This window comes from Taudactylus pleione, unplaced genomic scaffold (assembly GCF_031769625.1).
Source record: "Taudactylus pleione unplaced genomic scaffold, aTauple2 ptg000082l, whole genome shotgun sequence".
Classification (NCBI taxonomy): domain Eukaryota; kingdom Metazoa; phylum Chordata; class Amphibia; order Anura; family Myobatrachidae; genus Taudactylus; species Taudactylus pleione.
The window spans coordinates 3,504,168-3,528,858 of record NW_028284484.1 but is presented as its reverse complement, the minus strand read 5'-3'; the positions used below and the strand labels follow the sequence as shown (position 1 = coordinate 3,528,858).

Below are 24,691 nucleotides of genomic sequence, written 5' to 3'. Positions count from 1 at the left end.
GCACGCTCCCTGCAAGTGCTGAAAGGAGCTCCCACAGTCCACTTGCTGATATGCAAATTGAAGATATCACTGTTGAAGTACAACAGGATGAGGATACTGGTGTAGCTGGCGCTGAGGAGGAAGTTGGCGAGGAGGATTCTGATGGTGATCTGGTTTGTTTAAATCAGGCTCCGGGGGAAACAGTTGTTGTCCGTGGGATGAAAAAGCCCATCACGGTCATGCCTGGGCAGAAGACCAAACATTCCACCTCTTTGGTCTGGCAATATTTCTATCCAAATCCGGACAACTGTCTTGCCATATGTACCATATGTAAAGGTGAAATAAGTAGGGGTAGGGACGTTAACCACCTAGGAACATCCTCCCTTATACGGCACCTGCAGCGCGTTCATAAAAAGTTACTGTCAAGTTCAGAAACTTTGGCTAAGACCGTAAGCAGTCCAGGGACACCTAAATCCCTTTTTCCTGTTTTATCCAAGGAATCGGTGGATGAGGAGGATGAGGACGACATCTTGCCTCCGTAGAGCCAGTTTGTGCAGGGACACATTAATTGCCAGCTTGTTTTGTGGGGGCCCAAACGAACCAATCATTTCAGTCACAGTCGTGTGGCAGACCCTGGCGCTGAAATGATTGGTTTGTTAAAGTGTGCATGTCCTATTTATACAACCATAAGGGTGGGTGGGAGGGCCCAAGGACAATTCCATCTTGCACCTCTTTTTTTTCTTTGCAGTATGTACTGTTTGGGGCCTAGTTTTTGAAACTGCCATCCTGTCTGCCACTGCAGTGTCACTCCTAGATGGGCCACGTGTTTGTACCGCCCACTCGTTTCGCTTAGCATAGTCATCCAGCTACCTCGGTGCAACCTTTTGGCCATAAAAACAATATTGTGAGGTGTGAGGTGTTCAGAATATACTGGAAATTAGTGGAAATTAAGGTTATTGAGGTTAATAATTGAATAGGAGCAGAAAACCCCACAAATTCTGTGATTTTAGCTGTTTTTATGCTTTTTTTCAAAAAAATACAGATCCAAAACACAAAACCCAGAACCCAAAACACGGAAGGGTGGTTTTGGCAAAACCAATCCAGATCCAAAACACGAAGAAAGATCCAGATCCAAAACACGAAAAGTGGCCGGTGCACACCCTATTATTTATATTTATATATATATATATATATATATATATATATATATATATATATATATATATATATATATATATATACCAAATCCAAATGACCGACACTCGGAACAAAAGAAAACAGCCTTCTCCGGGGGCCAGTCCCACAATGTATATACAATTCAAATTAATGGACGGTACTCCAAGTCTGAGCAACCCCAACAATAATGTAAGTCAATAAGACTGTCTCTATTTATTATTGTTGGGGTTGCTCAGACTCGGAGTGCCGTCCATTAATTTGCATTGTATATATACATACATACATATACATATGTTTAACTTGCTCCATTGACATTACTGTAACATATGCAGTTCTTACAGTATGTGTAATCAAATACACACTGGAAACACTAATTTTAAAAACATGTGAGCAAGGCAAAACATCAAATATGACATAAATTACTACTAATGGTGCATACACACAGGACGATCATCAGCGATAATGATATTGCTGAACAATCTCCCTGCACCTTCCCAATGTGCTGGATGATCGCTATCGATCATCCAGCACACCACCAACGACGGGCCAGCAACCCACGGGTCCCTATAGTAACTGGGGTCGATATCGTGTACTGCGGGGCATAAACAGAGGTAGCCGGGTGTAAAGGGGGACAAACAGAGGTAGATGGGAGGAATGGAGGACAAACAGAGGGAGAAGGGAGGAAAGAGGAAGAATATGGAGAAGGAAAGGGGGACTAACAGAGAGTGTATACCCACACATACATATATATATATAATATATATATATATATATATATATATATATAGACAGTGTGTGTGTATATATATGTATATATATATATATATCTATACATACACACATACAGTATATGTATGTATATATATATATATATATAGACAGTGTGCATATATATATATATACATATATATACACACGCAATATAAGTAAACACTATAAAAATTATTTTTCACTTACCCAGTGTCATCTCTGTGTCTTAGCTGGGCCATCATGTTGCTGCACCTGGCAGAACACCTGTGGTGGGAGCCGGGGGATTTTGCTCTTTTGAGGGGGGGGGGGACAGATGCTTGGAGCCGGAGGAGGCTGCTTGCCATATAGCGGAGGGGGGAGGGGGGGGCAAATTGACGGAGCTGGAGTAAGACTGTGGGGGAGGTGGTCGGATGCAGAGGAAGCTGATTACCATACTGCGGAGGTGGTCAGGCAAGAGGACAGAGCTGGAGTACAGTGCTTGCTTCACTGAGAGTGGAGTGGAGGAGGTGGTCTGATGCGCGGACCCGGAGGAGGCTGCTTGCCGTGCGGAGGAGGGGTAATGGAGGAGGAAGATAGTTGCACTCAGCATGTGACAGACTGACTGCGGAAGGGGGTGGCTGGCTTATGGGGATTGGTTGGAAGGGGTGGGGTCGCTGGCTATGCTACACGGGGGGAGGCGCACGGAGGAAACTGCAGAGGAGAGAGGTGTGAATACACTGCACAAGTTGACACTGACTGACTTTAGGAGCTGTGCTGGTTCTTCCTCTCCCCGCACAGTAGGGGCAGGGCCCCTTTCCGTGCTGCTGCTGTGTGTCCCCTCTCCGGCTGGTGCCAGCAGCAGCAGTTCACTTCAGGGCTGGATTTGGAGGGGTGGGTGCCCTGCCACGGGCCCCTTGGAACCTGACGGGCGCCTAGGTTTCCTTATGGTAAATCCGGCCCTGTGTACAGGGATTTCTCATTGCAGAATTTTAAGATGACAGAGTCTATAAATATTCAAATGTTTACATGGCAAATTTACATTTCAGTATGGAGTTTACCAACTCCTTTCCTAAAAACATTAGACTAGGGCAGAGGTTCCCAAACGCGGTCCTCAAGGCTCCAACAGTTCAGGTTTTAGAGAGATCCATGGTTGAGCACATGTGGTTAAATCAGATTTACTGAAAGTCACCTGTGCTCAAGCATGGATATCTCTAAAACCTGAACTGTTGGGGTGCACTGAGGACCGCGTTTGGGAACCTCTGGACTAGGGCCTAAAGCAGATTTTAAGAGTGTGATGAGCCTGTGTTATGCCTCCCAACTTTACCCATGCCAGGAGGGACAAAATTCATTAACCTCTTTCCAGCGACATTTTTCCATTCGCAGAAAACAGCAAAGACTTTTCCATCTCCTGTGCCAGCTTTCTGAAAAAATCGTGGTAAAAATTGTGAGCAATTAAGGGTCTGAGCTTGCGACATGCCCATAGGACGGAGCATCTTTGTGCGTTAGAATAGCCAGCCCCCAGTCACAACCCAGCACATTTCAAAGACACTTTGGATAACATCCGTCTACGTTGCAACTGGCTTTGCGTGTACACACCATGGAACGCATGCACTATCTAACTTTTATAGTGACTTTGACGCATTTGCTCAAATATCAGTACTGCGTGCGAGTCAGAATCAGGCCCTCTCAAAAATGTTACAACACCATGTGTCCATATATGCCAGCACCCAGTGATAGCCACTGATAGATAGTTTGATCTGGAGAAACGTTGGATGAATAAGAATTGCTACCTATTGACCTGCCACCCTTGGAAGTGGTCCAACAAACTCTGGGCCTGATTCAGAGCCGCTCGTAAGCGGCCGCTCGTTCGCTCTGAGCGATGTTTGCACAACTGCGCATGCGTATGGGTCGTAATGCGCCCGTGCAAACCAGTCATTGCGGTCGGAAATCGTGCGCTCGCAAAACAGCGAGGGGCTGCTAATTTGATTGACAGAATGTACCGTTTGTGGGTGGTAACAGGGGAAGGTAATTAAAAACGGGGGAGTGGAGATCCGAACGCAGGCGTGCCTAACGGTCAAAAGGGCGTTTAATGGGAGTGCACAATTAGTAAAGGAGCGTCATCGACCACGTCACTTGGTTGTCTTTTAGCCTGAACTGCTCGCAGTATTAGGGAAAAGAAAAACCTACCACAAGCACTGCGAGCAGTTCAGATGCCTTTTGATGTACCCGATTAATCTAATAAATACCGGAGATGACGTGTGATGCGAACGGCAAAGGGGCGTCTTTACAAAATAGCGAGCGCATTTTTCGTTCGCTCGCTCAGACATAGAGGCGTCAACAAACTGCAAAGAGCGAACGATCAATTTAAATAGCCAGCCCCTTTTTTGGAACGACCGTCCGCAAATAGCGTCCGGCTCTGAATCAGGCCCTCTGTTCTACCAAAAAACTGAGTCTCTCTTCCTTAGAAGCCTCCATTTACTTTGAACTTGCTCTGTAGTTTTATAAAGTTACTTCTGTGAGAACAAGAGAAGAACTGTAATTACTGATCCAGTCAAGATCACCTGTGTAAGATTAGTAGAACACTTAATAATTATCTGCTAGGGGTAGCAGTGTATAGAAATTCTGTTGTATATATTACAGTATTGCTTCTGATTTTAAATCCATCCCTCATCCAATGAAATCTTAATGGTCCATGGCACCTGGTTTTTTTTTATGCCCACACTGGGTCTGCCAATTATTTATGGTTCCATAAAGGATGGTAGCTGGAATAATGACCGAATAAATATTTTACCAGCCTCGCCCTGTGAGGCATTGAGGCATCTGACAGCTACAATAAAGATACTAGCTTTCTTGGAACATTTTCTAGTAGCACTTCGACTCGGCTTGAAAAGAACTTTGATGTAAGAGAGAGCTTTGAAAAGGTAACAAGACGATGCATTCTCTGTTCCTGCCGAGAAAGGGAACACAGCCAATCTCAATCTTGTTTTACAACTCTTACAAGCTTTGCAAAGGATTATAGATATATAGATATATATATATATATATATATATACACATATATATATATATATATATATATATATATACCTTGAAGAAAAAAATTATTAAAATTTTTTTAAATGCGCTTAGTATAAATGCCACTCAATGAACATTAACACACTGAGGACAATAAAGTCTTTATTCACTACTCAGAACATCCTGTTCCATGTAAATTCTTTGCCTCTTTGCCAGGTTTCCTCAGAGTTCATGACTGTTCTACAGTGTGTCCGATGGGTGGATTGCTTTCAACAATGGCTGGAGTGATTTAACTAAACTCAATTCATAACTTTACTATTTTAAAAGACCAGAATGTTTCAAAGGCTTAACAGTAGTTTGACAAAGTCACACAAAGTTTGTAATGTCACACTTATGTCAATTGGTTACATTTGTTTTCTGTCTTTTAAGATGGGAAAGAAGATAATGGATTCCTGTACAAGGTAGGCTTATTTATGAATTTCCTGCTTAAAATGGAGCAGTATGATGTAGACTATAAGATTAGAAGGTGTTTGGCAGAGTTTTATTACAGAGTTTCGTTTTAAAGGAATTAAGACACAAAAATATCTCTGCATCATCCAGTCATTAAAGAGGACGTTAAACCACTAGGTGGCATTAATATATAGCAAGGGCTGATTTTACTGGGCTTAATAATATGTCATCTGTTTGATTTGTGTTAGTTCCCTTGAGGACACTATCCTATATATGTGTGGAAAGCTTCAGCTGTCTGCAATAGAAAATAACCCTTTTAGTTATGATCAGTAATACCAACCAATTGGCCCAAATCTTATGGTCCCAAAATAACCATGATTCCCGATTGTGATCACTATAAAAATCGACAAGCTCAGACTCAAACTGGATCTCATCCCGTGTAAACACCTCTACATATAGACAGTGGGCATCTGTTCTCATGCTAAGTGGCAGGATCAAAATCTGTGGCTGACTTAAGCGATACAATTGCTTTCAAGTACTGGCCAATCGAAATGATCAAACATGATCCTGTATCTAAGAGACCATTCCTACTAGGCTGCATCATATACATTCTTTCATTACAACACAAACTGTTGGATAATAGTAATACTCCACAAATATTCTTTTGTCCTTGTTTTTTTTATATGGACTTTCTGCTTTTGGTTATAGTTATTCTATGCCTGGTATGTTTATTCTTTTATTCTCTGAAGCAGTGGGGCATAGGGATGGCTATCACTGGATGATGTTATGCAACCATCAATGTCTTTGGAGCAATGGTAATGGATTTTCCATTTGATTACATGAATGAAGTAGTTACCACCATCACTTTCTTTGTTCCAGTGGTGGTTTCCCGATGACTCCTGCTGTCTACATCGTAGGGAGGGAGAAACGTCTGCGTTAGTGGCAGACATACTTTGCGAATGTGCAAACTACCTCTCAGATTTGAGCACGCACACGGCTGTTCCATGGTTGGTTCAAACCATTGAGCTTTTTAAAAAATTATGGTTGCAATACATGAACAATTTGATCCCACCCTTGCGATGGTCATCCCCAGTGGGACATTCTGGAGTGAAGAGGGTGGCTCAGTCATGATAGAATGTTTTCAGTCATGTGCTGTACTTTATGCCCCTGTTGAAGAGTGCACCTGTGTCCTTTGAATTGATCATGCCCTCCATGGCATGAAGAACCATGTCTTTGTCCCTACTAATTGTTTAAAAATATATATTTTCTATATTTAGAATTACTGTCAACTGCTGGAACGTCCATAACTGTATTTTTCATCGCTTAATTGGAATGTTTACAGCTAAGACCATTTGCTGTTGTTTTGAGAGCTACTTTATGTATAGGAATACATTTAATGATGGATTGGGGGGTGACGATATATCCACTTATTAATGTAAAAATGAAATATAATAATGATGCACTGAACAGCTATTATTGTACAAGTAATATATACGGAAAACAACACATGTAACACGCTGAGAATGACTGCATATTATTCATGAGTACAATTATAATTTACAGCTTTGCAGAAAGATGTACTATAGGCAATTTAGGTTGAAACAGCTGCAAAGTCGCCAAGTAAACTACAGTGGCAGAATGCATTACTTCTCTCGGGTATGGGTAAAATCTGGCTCATGATGAATTTATATTAAATATACAGAAAAATACGGAGCCACATAAAAAAACAGATTCATACTAAATACAAAGAGAAAGCTGGATCAACATAAAAAGCTGGATCTATAATAAATACATAAAAAGTTGGATTTGTGCAAAATAAATAGAAAAGGCTGGATCCACATAGAAAGACACATTCATAATAAACACGTAGGAAAAGCTGGATACATATAGAGAGCTTGAACCAACTGTAATACATAGAAAAAGCTGGATCCAAATAAATATCTGGATTCATAATAAACGCTTAGAGAAAAAAACAGATCCATTTAAAAGGCTGTATTCATTCCCACCAAAAAATTGGTCACATAAAAGCTGGATCCATGTGAAAAGATGGATCTACTCTAAATTTGCAATCATGTGTGCATTTGGTGTAGATCTAGAAGTGTTTTTGTGAATTTGGTGTAAATCCATCTTTTTTGACATTTTGTATACGGCTTTCTCTATACATTTAGTATGGATTTGACTATTATCGGTTTCTTTTCTCTTTATGCAGTAATGAAGCCATTCTAAAGGGACTGTAAAACAGTACTGTTTATGCTCATGTTTTATAATATTCCTCGGTGAAAGCTTTAAGGGGCCCATTTATCATTAAATATGTGTGGCTTATTCGCTGAAAACACCTGTTTTTGGGGGGTAACTGCAAATATTTAGTATCACCCCCATAAAGGAGGGACTGCAGCAAATATCTCTGATATCTGCTGCGCTCCCTCCGTTTCTGACTGCAGTCGCACCGGAGATTGACCCCTACACCTAACACCATCTGAAGATGTCTGTGTAGGAGATCGAGGCTCCCCAGGTAATGAATACAATAGTTCTCTGCTCTATTTAACTGCAGGGAGCAGTAGCTCCCCAATTATGAATATAAACACAGAATAATAGCTTGCTTATTTAGCTGGGCAAGCAAATCACCAAAGCCATACACCTGTTGTTGATGGCTAACTATTTCAGCATATTCAGCAACTTTCTCAGCAAATGTCCAACAATTCTGTTCTACAATTTAGCTGATACAATGTTCTGCCTACAGTATCTTATTTTCCAAGGCCTTTAACTTTTTCTAAGCAGAATGTAGCAATAGTCACATACCCACTGTCATCAGGGGCGCCGAGAGGGGGGGGGAGTGGGTACAGATTACCCGGGCCCGGGCTTCCTGAGGGGCCCGGCGGGGGCCCGGGTCCGACGCCGCTCCCCCTCCCTCACAGCAGCCCAGCACACAGCGTGTGCTGAGCTGCAGTTGGAGACTGCTCGTGGCTGCTGAGCAGCAGCCACAGCAGTCTCCTATGCCTGTGCGGGGGAGCGATCACACTGATCGCGCCCCCCCTGGCTTTGCACCGGGCTGAGGGGGCTCAGAGCGCCCCCCCTCCCCGCCGCACAGCGCCGCTTCGCGGTGCTGCAAATCTTTTTTATTTATTTTTTCCGGCAAGGGGGCGTGGCCACGCCTCCCGAGATTAGGCCACGCCACCTATTACCGGGGCCCACCTTGGCTCTTGGCGGCCCTGACTGTCATTAACCCCTATTGGTACAACTTGTCTAGTCATTCAGTGGGGATGCAGTCAGGATACCGGCGGGCGCTATCCCACCCACCAATATCCCGACACTGACAGCCCAACAGGGGACTAAAGACAGGCGTCGAAATCCCGATGCCTGTCATTAGCCCCACTACAAAATACCAACACCCGGCATACCGAATGAAGGTAAGCTGAATGTCTTAGGGGTAAATTTACTAAAGTGAGAGTTTTTAGAAGTGAGTTTTAAAAGTGATGTTGCCCATAGCAACCAATCAGATTCTAACTATTATCTTTTAGGAGGTGCTAGTTAAATGTTAAGTAGAATCTGACTGGTTGCTATGGGCAACATCACTTCTTAAACTCACTTCTAAAAACTCTCACTTTAGTAAATTTACCCCTTAGTGTCTAGCTGCGGGGGGGAGGGAGGGTTAGGTTTAGGGACCCCCGGGGGGGACTTAGGGTTTGGCACCCCCCAGGAGGGTTAGGGTAGGGAAAGGGGGGGTTAGGCACCACTAGGGTGGGGTTATGATTAGGCAGAGGGTTAGGTTTAGGGTGTGGGGAGGGGGGGTTAGGTTTAGGACTAAAGGGGGGAGGTTAGGGTTAGGCACCACTAAGGAGGGTTAGGGTTAGGGGGGGAGAGTTACCAGCCTCAGTAGGTAATTAGGTCCGTCAAGGTTTCGCTGTCTGTATTTGATCCGGCGGCTATTCAGCCATCGGCATTAAATACCGATTCCATTCAGTGATTAAGTGACTAAAATGACAAATGGAAGATAATTTCTAAAGCATATATACATAAAAAGTATCACACTTTCTAAGTAATTACACCTCTGATAGCATCAGCCCTAATAATAATTTCTGTTACCAATGCAGTGTTAAATTAAATTAAATATTCACATCTTTTAATGGCAATATCTTATTTGATCTTATTCTTTTCTCTCTATTTTTGCGGGGTATCAGTATCTTTGTGATTGCTCAGCCATGTAAAATACCACCTTTTATGTTACAGGAAAGAGCAAAGCGTCAGATTCCAAACACCCTGAGAGTTACCACTATTTTGGTAGAGTATTTTCTTATAATAATGATTTTCACGTCTAATTTGTGGGCAGAATATGAGAAATAACTAAATCTGATTGTCAGTTTTTTCTTTATAATGTGATTTCATTTGTATACTGTTTTGAATATGTTGTGGCTAAATACTTTTTTACTATTACAACTGTAAACTTTTTTATTTTTGTGATATTTTTCATGATTTTTTGTCTTTACTTAATCTGTTTTCTCTATATTACAGTTGAATACAATAACACTTTGGTATTTGTGTAAAATAGGAGCAGCCCTTTGTAATGCTGACTGTGTCGGATGAATTTGAAGGATACTGTGTGGACCTTCTCTCTGAACTTGCTGAATCCTTGCAGTTTAACTACACATTACAAGTAGTGAAAGATGGACGTTACGGAGCCAAAGACCAGAATGGAATTTGGAACGGGATGATTGGAGAGGTCATTAGGAAGGTAAATAGTTATATGTGTGGGTCACTGGTGTCTGTTTGAAATGTACGAAAGATGTCACCCTATAGGGGATGTAGTTATTATCCCTGCTGTCGGAATGCCAGCCTATAGGGTATGTAATTATTATCCCTGCTATCGGGATGCCAGCCTATAGGGGATGTAGTTATTATCCCTGCTATCGGATTGCCAGCCTATAGAGATGTAGTTATTATCCCTGCTATCGGGATGCCAGCCTATAGGGGATGTAATTATTATCCTGGCTGTCGGGATGCCAGCCTATAGGGGATGTAATTATTATCCTGGCTGTCGGGATGCCAGCCTATAGGGGATGTAGTTATTATCCCTGCTATCGGGATGCCAGTCTATTGGGGATGTAGTAATTATCCTGGCTATTGGGATGACAGCCTATAGGAGATGTAGTTATTATCCCTGCTATCGGGAAGCCAGCCTATAGGGGATGTAGTTATTATCCCTGCTATCGGGAAGCCAGCCTATAGGGGATGTAGTTATTATCCCTGCTATCGGGAAGCCAGCCTATTGGGGGTGTACTTATTATCCCTGCTATCGGGATGCCAACCTGTAGGAGATGTAGTTATTATCCCTGCTATCGGGATGCCAGCCTATAGGGGATGTAGTTATTATCCTGGCTGTCGGGATGCCGGTACTCTGACTGCCGGCATGCCGATAGTAAGTAGAGGGGTTAGGCATTAGGGGAGGAGGGTTAGGTTTAGGCTGCAGTGGGGGGGTGGGGTTAGGTTTAGGCTACGGGGGGAGGGTTAGGATTAAGCTGCAGGGAGGGAGGGGATGGGGATACTTACCTCCTTCTGTCGGGATTGTGACCCACTCGGGATGCCGGCATTGGGATCCTGAGCGCCAGCAACCCGTACCCAGCCCCTCTATAGAGTTATGGGGTATTTTATATGAATATCATGTGGACCAGCTATTTTGTAATGATACTGACTTTAAACCTCTGAACAATCCTGCCTATACCTTCTAAACCTTTATACGCTCCTGCCTATACCTTCTAAGTTGACGCTATTTGCATACGCAGTCATACAGTAAAATAAAAACCTTCAGACATTGAAATGTGTTTCCAATGCACAAAGTGTAATATTCAACATAAAAACAGTAGGTTACACGCTGTGATCTAAAGACAATTTACCGCAAAGAAATTATACAGACCCAAGGTACAGTTATACATACGCACGCGCCCTGGAACCAGTTACCGGCATCAGCAAGAAACCTCCGTCAACAGCATCGGCAAGAAGACTCCACATTGAAGTCTGTACACACATTTATACCATTGCAGGGATTTGGAATACAATAGATAAGTTTGGCGTGATTCCATTGGTTCTTTTTACAGTTGTCTTGGTTACAGGATCATTTATTGGACAATTTCAAATGGATACAAATGGTCTCCAACCTCCCTTTGTATCCTTTTTCCCGTCGCATGCAATCTAGTCTGCTAACATCACAAAGTACATTTTAGTGTTTTAACTTTCTACAGTCCATAAGTTGAGAATGCATGTTGCGATCTTCTCACTGATGACAGCGGAAAGCTGTTGAGACAGAGTAGATCAGTACAACACCAAATACGGTTTGCTTATCATGTACTAAACCTTAGCTGCAGAAAACAGTCATTTCTTTACACGCTGGCATTGTGAATGAATCATGTAATAATAACCCTTTTGCGCTACGGAACTATTGTTTTAAGTGTATGTATGCAAGGGAGAACGACACTAAATAGCGTTGTGCGTCTGGGGGTCTGTGGGGTACTTAGCGAGCAACACTAAGCTGGAAAGGTATCTCTGAGTGTATTGGACTAAGGCCCTGATTCAGAGCCGGACGCTCTGACCAGAGCGCTCGCTCTGAATCAGGGCCCACCTCCATAAATATGGAGCGTCCTCCTGGACGCTCGTATAGCCGTGGGTCACCACCCACAGCATATACAAGCGTGCAGGATGATGGTCGCGATGGTCTTGACCATCGCGACCATCGCCACTGCGAGCAGAAGCCTGCGGTTGAGGTTCTCAACCGCAAGGCCAGGAGTGATTTTGGCTCTATCAGAGCCAAAATCACTCCCACTGACATCACTGGGGCCAGCTTCTGATGGTAGGCGTTCCCTTGGGAACATCGACAGCACGCCCCCTTTGATCAGACACTACGAGCGAAGGAAAGTCCTTCGCTCGTCGCGTCTCGCGCATGCGCACGACGGAGCTCCCTCCGTCATGCGCATGCACAGTGCAGACCATCGACCCACTTGCGAGCAGACAGCCGCTCGCGAGTGGGTCTGAAACAGAGCCTAAGTCGGTATTGGTTGTGTAGGGATCGTTAAAAAGCTGAACGTGCTAAGAATTAGCTATTTTGCGTTGTGCACTGTTTAACATCGCGTGTATGTGTTAATGTGAATGCAGGGAAAACACCACTAATTTGCTACTTTTTAGTGCTGTTCATATTTAAGTCTGTGGTGATTTTAATGTGTTGGAAAGTCATTTTTATGCATGTCAGACACCATCAGTATGTGTTTGGGGAAGATTGTTAAAAAGCTGGCCATGCTACATATTAGCAATTTTGCGTACTATGTGGTTTTGACAAAATGGCGCTGTGTTACCTATTTCCAAGATGGAGTCGTTCCAATCTAATTTTAAACTGATTCTGTCTCAGCCAATTATCCAGCTTCGACAGTCCACCCTTTGATAGCAACCGACATGCTATCATACACTGGTTTTACATTTATTTTAGGCTTACATTTTGACATATTATTTTAATGTTATAGTATGGGATGGCACACGGTGGTTCTTAATCCATCAATAATGTGTCTCTAGGAAGGGACATAAAACTAGCTTTATATGCACACCGCGGATCCTGGAGGATCATGGGAAAGGTGTATGAATGCACCTATCCTATCAAGGAAGTCTTGTGGGGGAGATAGGGACTTACATTATTTGAGGTGTTTTTTTAGAATAACATTTTAATAATACATTTCATGCATGTCTAAACATAATACATTATATGATGGTATTTCCTAGTTCAGGGTTGTAATGCAGTTCTACATTTACCTCAGTATTCATACTGTCATTACTGACCACCATCATAATTTCGTTCTCCCGGTTTACCTTATTTTTACATCTTCCACACTTCAACACAGTAGGAACATACCTGACACATATTCCAATTACTATGATGACAACCAGTAGGAGGATCAGGAGTTTACCTATGCTTGCGATCATTTCCTGGACCCACTCTCGTACACCTGAGAACCATTTTGCTGGGTTCAACCATGAAACCCATTCCTCTACCGTCTCCTCTACTTCAGCCACTGAAGCATTATGGTTCTTTCGAAATTCCCATTTTAGCTGCAGAATTTCATGCATCTTTCGGTCTATCACCTCCTTGGGGTCGCTGGTATTATTCGTGACATAAGTGCAACACTTCACTCAAAATTGGGAGGCCAAAGTTACGCAGTACCCCCCAGTGACAGCTGTTAAATAATTTAACACTAGTCTGTGTTGCACCAGCTCTTTCTTGTACGCTTACAATTCCCTACCTGTATACCTGAAGGTGTCATCATATATCTCGGTGATATTATCTATCAATTTAGCAAGATCTTGGATATATGTAAAATTTAGTGTGCCCCGAGCAATCCTGGTGGTATCCAATGCTACTAAAACTTGAAAGCCAGTTGTCTCACTAATTAACTGAGTGGCTTTATGCACATCACCAGGTATCATATTTATTTTGCCTCTGTGTTCATACTGCATGTGAAGATATGGTGATGGTGTGTTTTTATGAATACCAAGCATTTCAACATGTGTGAGGGTCATAACCTCTTAACAATTACAGTACTAAGATTGGTCAGACACTCCCCTGATTGGCATAGCACTCCTCCTCCTGACTCCACTCCATCTGCAAATGCCATCAGCTCCCATCTCCTTTATCGGTCCCCCATCACAGAAATCAGATATCCCTGAACAAACCAGGATGATGGAAACTCTGGAAGAGAATATGAAAATAAACACAGCAGACCAGTCCATCGCCGCAGCATGGACCTGCAAATTTCTTTAGCTCAGGTATCTCACTACAACCTTTTAATCCTCCCGGAACAAGCTCGCAATCGACAGGTCCAAGTTATCAGCCTTGTCTCCGCCTTGTTTCTCCACTGGTTGGTTTGACCTTTTTACAGTGAGTGGAATGGACCCAGGTATCTCTCTCAGCCACTTTCAAAGATGTGGTACTCATCAGCAACACCTGGTATGGACCCTCCCAATCATCAATCAAACAACCTGAGTGTAAAAAAAATTTGGATCATAACAAATTCTCCAGGTTTGACAGTTCCACCCTTTCATGACAGTTTGCATCAGACATGTTAGAAAATAACATTTTCACTTTCAGTTGTTCTTACTCATCTTCGTGAGACACTGCACAGTAACCTCATTATCATATTTCCACATGAGGCTGCCTGTCAAACAGTATCTCACAGGGGGACAGATAAAAAAAAAAAAAGAAAAAGAGACAGTCTGGGGTGATCTTGATATTATTAATACCCACCAACTTACACATGTTTGTTTTTAAAGACATCACCTGTGAAATGAGTATCCCTATGCTCTATGGATACCGTATCTGCATACAACCTTCTGTACAATTAAACCCTGTTATTAATAGCTACTGCTCTAGGTAGTGTCTTAGCCCCTGGGTTAGGACAGTTTCCCAAGTACTTGACCTTAGCCTGGAATGGCTGCAATTTGTCCTTAGCAACCTTGTGTCCTGTGTGTGAGATATGAAGCACAACAGTTTAGTATAAATTAAACATGGCATGAATGAAACAGGGCACAACAATAAATTGTCCACATACTGTATCAGAACAGATCCATTGGCAGGTTGAAAAAGATTGTAAACAGTCGTATAAGGCCTGGGAGAAGATACTGGGGTTGTCTATGAAACCTTAGGGCAATACTGTCTGGTTTGGGAGTCCTACATTCTTCACATTGCAGTGCTTACTTAGATGTCCCACTTGGTTGCAGTTAAAGCATTTTTGTGAGCGGGATGGGCGATAAAGTTGCTGTGTGGGTTGAGCAGTGGTGAAAGGGTGAGGGTATGGGTAAGGATATTGAGGGAGAGGATATTGTGGGAGATATGGGGTTTGTGGATAGTATGGGAATTGTGGCTGTGTGTGGTAAGTGGGGTTAGTGAGGAAGTGTAACTGTTCAGGTGCAGCTGTAGGTGTGGGTGCAGGCGTGTCTGCTGGCTGTGATGTTACTGTTATTCCTTCTAGAGCTTGAATACTGACAGCCATTAGTTTCTCGCTCTGGGTCTCTCTCTTTTTAGAGATGTTCTTGTCATGTTCAATTGCGGATTCTATGAGGGTGTCTATTGTGACTCCTCTCCAGCCAGGCTGTGAGGTCTTTAGGTTCTTTAGGTTCTCTTTAAGACCATCCATGAGTACAGTGACAATCATTCCCCTGTGGTGAGTGCTATCTTTAATATCTTCTAACCCAGAGTACTGGGTGATAGCCTGCAGAGCCCGGTCACAATAATCTTCTGCAGATTCACTCTCTTTTTGTTTTATGGTGAAGATTTTGTTCCAGTTAACTACTACTGGAAAATATACACCCAATTGAGTTACAATGTGGGAAATGTTACCTTGATTAATTTCGTCTGTTAAGGGAACGTCTCCATCCAATACACAATCCGTGATAAATTTTGTCATGTCGATATTGCGTGGAAGACAAGCCCTTAACACTACTTGCCAATCTTTGTTAGTTGGCTCGTGGGAACCGCCCAAATTTCTCAAAAATCTTTGACATTTGGCTAATTCCTTTTTGGGATCGGGGAAATCATTCATTATGGAATATAGCTCTGCTCTTGTCCAAGAACAATGCATTACTACTTCCCTTGTGGGCACTACTCCATTCGCATCCGCATTCCAATTCGGAACAGTTATTGTCCAGATGGGATGCAGACCGGCCGCACTCCTACTTTTGACCTTATTACCTGGCTGGGGGTTTAGTCTGTTACTGCAACGTATAGGGTTAACAAATTCCTCTACAGGTGCAGTGGATGTTAACACTTCCTGTACTACTACTGATGGCGGCACCACTTGTGATTGTCGTGGTGGAGCATCTAACATGTGTACAGCATGGGAAATGGCAGACATAACAATAGGCTTATCATCCACATCATAAACATTTTCCTTATGGTTACTCAAGAGAGGGTACAAATTACTTGTTACATTTTTATGGGTTTTTTCAGTAACTGTACCTGCACCTCCATCCACATAAGGTTGTGGTTGTGCTCGTGAACCACTGGCAATACCTTCCACAATACCTTCCACAATGCTACTTTGCTGCACGTGCATGCTATTTTGCGGCTCACACGCATTGCAATTTAGTGCTGCAGGTGTACTTTCTGGTAATGCGTTTGCAACAGCAGTTGGCGTCACTTGCACACCTTTAAGCCACGCATCCCCTTCATGCTGCCACAATTTTAAACATTCATTATGTTTTACCTTTTTCACTCGAGAACGCATCAGGCTGATGTGATCTCGGACATTGTTCAATACATCTTTATCAAAACTACCAATTCTGGAAAACGGCCTAACACTCTTCATCATGATCTTAAGACTTAAACCATACGTCACAATACCTTATTGCATAAGCACCATACTTAGTATGCATAATACGACGGGCCGATCCAAGCGGCGCTTCCATTAGCAGCACATCATTGTCTAACATCTCTATTGTTTGCGTGGCTCCTATCTTGGGACAACTCCTACATTTTTCAATAAACTGGTGAAAGACAGTCAAGATACTTTCACTTACCTGCGGACGCCTTGAAAAAAGTGTGTATCCACGAACCCTATGGAAGACCTCTAGATGCCTCCACTCACCCATGGAAGAAAGGCCACTTCCACGCAGCAATCCCTTTTTGACTACGTTTCAACCGCTAGGGGGCAACAAAGTACCCTTTGTTTTCCAGTTGATTTCATCCACCCTCTCACCAGTTCACAATCACAGTTTATCCCAAAACTATGCGGTTCAATTATAGTGCTCAAATAAGCCTAACAGATCACACACACTGATTACTGAATACTATAATCACACTGGGAGCCGAACCCTAACAAAAATAACAACCCATACACCTGCCTTGTGTAAAGTAAATGGTAAACTGCTACCGAGTCACTAGGCCGTTCGTTACACCTAGCACTTAAGGGTCCTACGATACCCTTAACATTTAGGTCCCGTGTTACACCCTAAACAAATACTCACAGTTACACACTTTTTTCTTGCGCAGAAAAATACCCGTTAACCCAGTTATTGGCAACAATTGATAATGTAATCTCAACAGCTTTGTTTAAAACACGTGGCAGCAAGACCGGAAATACATATACGCTATTTTGCGACTAGTACACAACCGTATGACTGTTACCCTTAACTGCGTATGCAAAAAATGCGTCTCTGCTGCGTACGCAAAAATGCAACCCAGCCGTGTACGCAATATTGCGGCACCCCTTTTAGCAATTCTATCAACAAAGGAAAACAAACTTTTTCCTTTCTTGTCCCTGGATTCTAGTCAGCGTACCTTAACTCACACGATGACGGATAGCGATCTCTCAGCATCAAGTGGTTGCAGGTAAACCCTGCGTGTGGCCACTCCACTCTTTGATGAGAGATTGATAACCGTACATTTATCGCGTAAATTAATATCGTGACTTCACATGATGAGCCCCCAACTAACGATACTGACTTTAAACCTCTGAACAATCCTGCCTATACCTTCTAAATCTTTATATGCTCCTGCGTATACCTTCTAAGTTGACGCTATTTGCGTGCGCAGTCATACAGTAAAATAAAAACCTTCAGACATTGAAATGTGTTTCCAATGCACAAAGTGTAATATTCAACATAAAAACAGTAGGTTACACACTGTGATCTAAAGACAATTTAGCGCAAAGAAATTATACAGACCCAAGGTACAGTTATACATACGCACGCGCCCTGGAACCAGTTACCGGCATCAGCAAGAAACCTCCGTCAACAGCATCAGCAAGAAGACTCCAGATTGAAGTCTGGGCCTGATTCAGAGCCGCTGGTAAGCGGCCGCTCGTTCGCTATGAGTGATGTTCGCACAACTGCGCATGCGTATGGGTCGTAATGCGCATGCGCAAACCAGTCATTGCGGTCGGAAATCGTGTGCTCGTAAAACAGCGAGGGGCTGCTAGTTTGATTGACAAAATGTACCGTTTGTGAGTGGTAACAGGGGAAGGTGCTTGAAAACGGGGGAGCGGAGATCCGAACGCAGGCGTGCCAAACGGTCAAAAGGGTGTTTAATGGGAGTGCATAATTAGTAAAGGAGCGTCATCGACCACGTCACTTGGTTGTCTTTTAGCCTGAACTGCTCGCAGTGATTGCGGTAGGAAAAACCTACCACAAGCACTGCGAGCAGTTCAGATGCCTTTCGATGTACCCGATTAATCTAATAAATACCGGAGATGCAAACGGCAAAGGGGCGTCTTTACAAAATAGTGAGCGCATTTTTCGTTTGCTCGCTCAGACATAGAGGCGTCAACAAACTGCAAAGAGCGAGCGCTCAATTTAAATAGCAGGCCCCTTTTTTGGAACGACCGTCCGCAAATAGCGTCCGGCTCTGAATCAGGCCCTCTGTACGCACATTTATACCATTGCAGGGATTGGGAATACAATAGATAAGTTTGGCATGATTCCATTGGTTCTTCTTAAAGTTGTCTTGGTTACAGGATCATTTATTGGACAATTTCAAATGGATACAAACGGTCTCCAACCTCCCTTTGTATCCTTTTTCCCAAGGCTGCTGGTTATCTGCCTTCATATAGGTCTCGACACACCAATGAGTTTCCTACTACTTAACAATTTATAGTACTGGACGCATTATTCCTTCTAATGAGCACTGGTGGGAGGACGTCAGAAATCACCAGCTACACAGAGATTACATGTAGGCATTTGTACATACATTAACATCGTTATCACCCTACAACGTTCCATTACATGTATAAATGCAGTTGCCTTTATGTGGTCACACAACTCATTTGTCTTTTCTAATATGCTTAGAATTCATAATGAATTTCAATATGTGCAATACCAGTTATTTCTGCATGTACAGTAAGTTCTGATAGCATATTATTTAGAATCGGTGACTTCTAATGTCATCACTTCAGTCTTTATTAGGAAAGAATTATAAGGCATAATGTACCCTTTACTGTAAATTATTACATACATTAGAAGTCACCTCAAATTTCTGTGACCTATGCTCATACTCATTGTTAACCTCTAATATATAATCTATATAATTTACAATAAGGAGAGCATTATCCCATATACCAGCTACAGTATTCCATATACAGTATGTATCATACTTACTGTCCCAGATCGTCCAGGAGACTCCCAAATCGCAGGTGGCTCTCCTGTACACCCAAATAGAAAGGTAGGTAGATAAGTGTCCTGCAGGCCCCTGGGTGGTCTGAGACACACAAGGGTCTTGGGCATAAACAATAGAATTGCCTTGCAAAGAAGGAACATTTGGGAGGTATGACATAACTGGAACAAGGTACTGTACAGTTAATTCTTGTGCACTAGACTTCTAATTGAGCATAATAATTAACTATATTTTCTGCATATGTATCTTCCAGGAAGCAGACTTAGCACTGGCGCCTTTAACAATTACCGCAGTCAGAGAAAATGAGGTGTCCTTCACCAAACCATTCATACAGACTGGAATCGGAATACTTATGAAGAAGGATGGGGCCGCTGACCGTTCATACCTTTTTGCTTTCTTACATCCTTTCAGTAAAGAATTGTGGATAGGAATCATAATATCTTATGTGATTACAACCATCTGTCTGTTGCTTGTCGGAAGGTAGGGATGAATCGAAGCATATGAAATAGATGAGGTCAAATTAATAAATGTGTTACGTCTGTACATCTAATAATTTGATTTCTGTTTGCATTCAGTCTTGTGTAGAATGTATGTTTTGTACTAAAGAGTTGTCCAAATGATAAGACACTGCTAGTTTATGTTAGACAGCCAGTCCAGTTACAGGTTTCTAAAGCTGGCCACACACTAGACCAACTTTCATCCAACCATCCAACTAGTTGAATGAAAATCTGGTAACGTATGGAGTAAATGGTGATCAGCAATTTGCTTCTAAATGCCAGAAAACAGATGAAAATGGTCGGTCAGACAAGTTTGTAAATGTTTGATCTAAACAATTTGTTCAATTTTGTCCATTTTCCGGCGTTTGGGAGCAAATTGCTGATGGTCATTTGCTTTCATACCTTACCAGCTTTTCATTCCAACCAATCAACTAGTTGGCTGGTTGGATGTAAGTTGGTCTAGTGTGTGGCCAGCTTTACAGTATGAATGTTCTATTGCACATACAGGTTGAGTCTCCCATATCCAAAATGCTTGAGACCGGAGTATTTTGGATAACGGAATATTCCGTATTTTGGAATAATTGCATACCATAATGAAATATCTTGGGAATAGGACCCAAATATACACACAGAATGCATTTATGTGTTATATACACCTTATACACACAGCCTGCAGGTAATTTTATACAATATATTCAATAATTTTGTGGCTCAAACAAAGTTTGTGTACAGAAATGAAATTCATTTATGCTTCATATACACCTTATACACACAGTCTGAAGATAATTTTATACAATATTTTTAATAATTTGTGTTTTAAACAAAGTTTGTGTACATTGAACCATCAAAAATCAAAGGTTTCATTACAAGTCATGCCAAAAAAATTCGGCATTACGGAATATTCTGTATTTCGGAATATTTGGATATGGGAGACTCAACCTGTATATACTGTACATTTAGACTTTTACCAGAAACAGTTTGGAACCTAAAATATGCAACAAATATGATAATTTCTTTAGACACTAATGTATTACATATAGTATGTAATTAAATGAGGTCTATATGTGATGCCAGAGTAATATTATAGCACTATATGAATACATAGAAACATAAAATAACTATGTACAGTAGAAGCACACAAATGACAGTGAACACTGAATATATGTTTTATCAGGTTAAGTCCTTGGGAGTGGCCCGATCCCTCCAATGAGCAGAATCAATACACTTTACTGAACAGTCTTTGGTTTGGTGTGGGGGCATTTACACTGCAAGGTAAGATCCTGCATTGTTCTCATTAAGGTAAGGCCCTGCATAGCTCTCATTAAGTTAAGGCCTTTCATGGCTCTCATTAAGGTAAGGCCCTGCATAGCTCTCATTAAGTTAAGGCCTTTCATGGCTCTCATTAAGGTAAGGCCCTGCATGGCTCTCATTAAGGTAAGGCGCTGTATGGCTCTCATTAAGGTAAGGCCCTGCATGGCTCTCATTAAGGTAAGTCCCTGCATGGCTCTCATTAAGGTAAGACCCTGACCAGAAATGGTCAGTGGAGCCCCACCAGTTGTAATTTCAGGTTAATTTGGTCTAAGTCTATCAACAGTTTGGGAATGGCCTTAATTTTTTTTTTTTTGTATTACTTACAACCAGGAAATGTAAGGATAGTGCAAACAGTGCACTTTTATTACTGTGCAAGAGACATTTTTCAACAAAAAAAGAGATCTATTTGTCCGCCATGAATTGAATTTATACCTATTATTAGGAATTGCAGGCTATAGACCTTGCGGTGTGTTTTTGCATGGTACATAAATGTGCACATAATTGCTGTCTACCGACACAAACTTACAACAAGGAAAACAAAAAACATTGAGGAGTGAATGTAGGCAGACCACACCCATGATTGAATAAAAGAGATATACATGTGCAAGATTATAAAGATTCAGGGGAAAATCCCATAAGAAATACAAAACTCCATGGCTGTGAGTCTATGGCAGTGATTCCAAACCTCGGTCCTCAAGGCACACTGACAGTCCTGGCTTTAGTGATATCCATGCTTGTGCACAGATGGTTAAATCAATATAACTGAGGTACTAATTAAGTCACTTGTGCTCAAGTATGGCTATCCCTAAAACCTAGACTGTTAGTGTGCCTTGAGTACTGTGGTTGAGAACCCCTGGTCTACGGTATAGCCCCCAGGTTAGACCTTCAGCCGTGGAATTCTTTGCTAAACTGTTTTAGTAAAAAGCTGTTATAGCTTCACCACACATTGTTGTCGTAGGTGGTGCGTTTAACCCATAACAACCAATTAAATGATGCCTTTCATTATTCTGCCTGCACTAGGCTACTAAATTTGACATCTGATTGGCTGCTATGAGTTAAGGAACATCACTGCTTTTCCCAGCATATTCTTAAATAAGTCCCAGTCGATGCAACTATTTACAGAATAGAGATGAGGGTACTGAAATATGTACTCCTGCTGTTATTAGACTTATCTTTTTTTTTTTTTTTACTTCTGTAGGTGTTGAGCCTCTGCCAAAATCTTTGTCTGCCAGAATAATTGCCGTCATTTGGTGGCTGTTCTCCATTACCCTGCTGGCTGCGTATATCGCCGGCTTCGCTTCATACCTAAACAGCGCCACAGAACATGCTCCAAAAATTCAGACATTTGATGAATTGTTAAAGCAAAGTAAAATCGAGTTTGGGACATTGAACAACTCATCCACTTTTAATTTCTTTAAGGTAACTGTTGACAAAACAACTTTTTATTTTGTAGGTTCATGAAGCCAGAAACCCTACAACAAAAGGGTTTCATCATGTCCTGGTGAGAGAGGTAATAACTGCACAGCCGCACACAAACAGCTGCGCAATACTGTCCATATTAAATGCTAATGATGTAGGAGGTGTCTGAAGAGAAAAGACGACTCCTGTCAGTATCCGCCAGCCCAGTGCTGTGACATCAGGCAGCTTGCGCAGGCTTGCCAGCTCCTGGCTGCTTGTGAGGTCAGAAAGTTTGCATCCATGGATGCAAATCCTGGCCTCAGCACTTGCAGAAAATGGAGGCGACACGCTCCATTTCCGGGAGTGCTGGCCGTCCCTGCACCGCCCCAAAAACACTTCTACCTGTCAATAAGGCAGAGGCTTGGGGAAACTGTGTGTGAGATCGCAGAACGGGTCCTGCGCAAGAGCAGACTCCCAGACATCGAAGATGTGCGCTAACCATCGGGTTAGCATACATCTCTGAATCAGGCCCCAAGTGTCTATGGGATCTAGTTACTAAGCAGTGTTAGGAGACAGAGTGAAAAGTGATAAGAAAGTGATAAGGTGCCAGCCAATCGGCTCCCAACTGTCATTTCACAGGCTGTGTTTGAAAAATGACAGTTGGGAGCTGATTGGCTGGCACCTTATCACTTTCTTATCACTTTTCACTCTGTCTCCTAAAACTGCTTAGTAAATAGAGCCCTATGTGTTGGCTATTCATGCTTCCAGGCCCTGTAGCAGCTATAGCTCTTGCTATGCCATCGTCAGCCAGTAACACTCCCAACTACAAGTGTCCAGGACCTCCTCTTTAAAGGAATGGGTACCATGGCAATCAGTGGAAATATGCCTCAGTTTGGCTGTATATTGCCTTATTTAGGCAGCCACTGGGGATAAAGGGAATAAGAATAGTTTGAGATTGTGCTGCACTTCCAAAGATTACCACATGCATTCTACCTGAAAGTCTATTGTAAAGAAAAATAAAACCTGTGAAAATGTCTTGATGTTGCGCCTATTTTTACAGAATTCCAAGAACCCAACATTCCAAATGATATATAAGTACATGGACAAAAGAAAAGATCGCGTACTGGTGAATTCTTTTGCTGAAGGAGTACAACGAGTGAGGGAATCAAACTACGCCTTCCTGGGAGAGTCCATTAGTCAGGACTTTGTGGTGGCCAAACACTGCGATCTTGTTCGTGCCCCGGAAGTGATTGCAGGCAGAGGATATGGCATTGCTGCCTCAATAGGTATATTTATATCTCATGTACTGATTATTTTCTTGAATGCAGTACAGTACGTACTTGCCTACCCTCCCGAGTTGGCCGGGAGCCTCCCGAAAATCGTGTGCCGCTCCAGGCCCCCCCGGAAAGGCAGGCAAGTCACCCGGCCCCCGGCGACGTGTCCGCACCCCCCCTTGGTTGTAGCTATAATCCCCGGCAGCGGGAGACCGGTGACGCGATTCGCGCTGAATCGCATCATCGTGGCTCCGCCCCCAGCTGCACAATGCCATTAATCACGGCATTGTGAAGAGGGGGCGGAGCCACAATGACGCGATCACGCTGTCATGCCCCCATGCTCCGCCCCCAATGACACATCACCTGCTGTGCCCCGCCCCCTTTCACCGCGTCACACTCCCAGCAGTGTAAGCCCGACAGCTCCCTACCGGAAGGAGGGAGCTAAATGTCGGCAAGCCTGCTACAGTATGGTCTAGAAATTTCCCATTTCATATCTTCCGAGCTGGGCAGACTGGGAGAGGAATGATCTAAACTGAAAGTCCCGATCATTTTGGACATTTAGATTTATTTTAAAGTCATGTTGCAACTAGAAATTTTTTTATCTATAGTTCTATACTGATATAATTAGAACATTGTGTCTTCCTATTTGTTCCAAGTTGGCACAAAAACGACTGAACCGATTTTCATGAAACATGCATCATGTTGTAGTGATAACTCCTAGAAATAAC

General features: G+C 42.6%; 1 protein-coding gene across 1 annotated transcript in view; it reads left to right on the top strand.

The window, feature by feature from the left end:
- Nucleotides 1-24,691, top strand: part of LOC148532177 (putative glutamate receptor) — a 91,731-nt gene that overhangs the window by 40,022 nt on the left and 27,018 nt on the right. Inside the window, exons 4-10 of the mRNA XM_088468193.1 lie at nt 5,329-5,360; nt 9,577-9,627; nt 9,896-10,078; nt 19,737-19,963; nt 21,155-21,252; nt 22,490-22,710; nt 23,750-23,975. Coding sequence (XP_088324319.1) covers nt 5,329-5,360; nt 9,577-9,627; nt 9,896-10,078; nt 19,737-19,963; nt 21,155-21,252; nt 22,490-22,710; nt 23,750-23,975 — 1,038 coding nt within the window. The remainder of the gene's footprint in view (nt 1-5,328; nt 5,361-9,576; nt 9,628-9,895; nt 10,079-19,736; nt 19,964-21,154; nt 21,253-22,489; nt 22,711-23,749; nt 23,976-24,691) is intronic.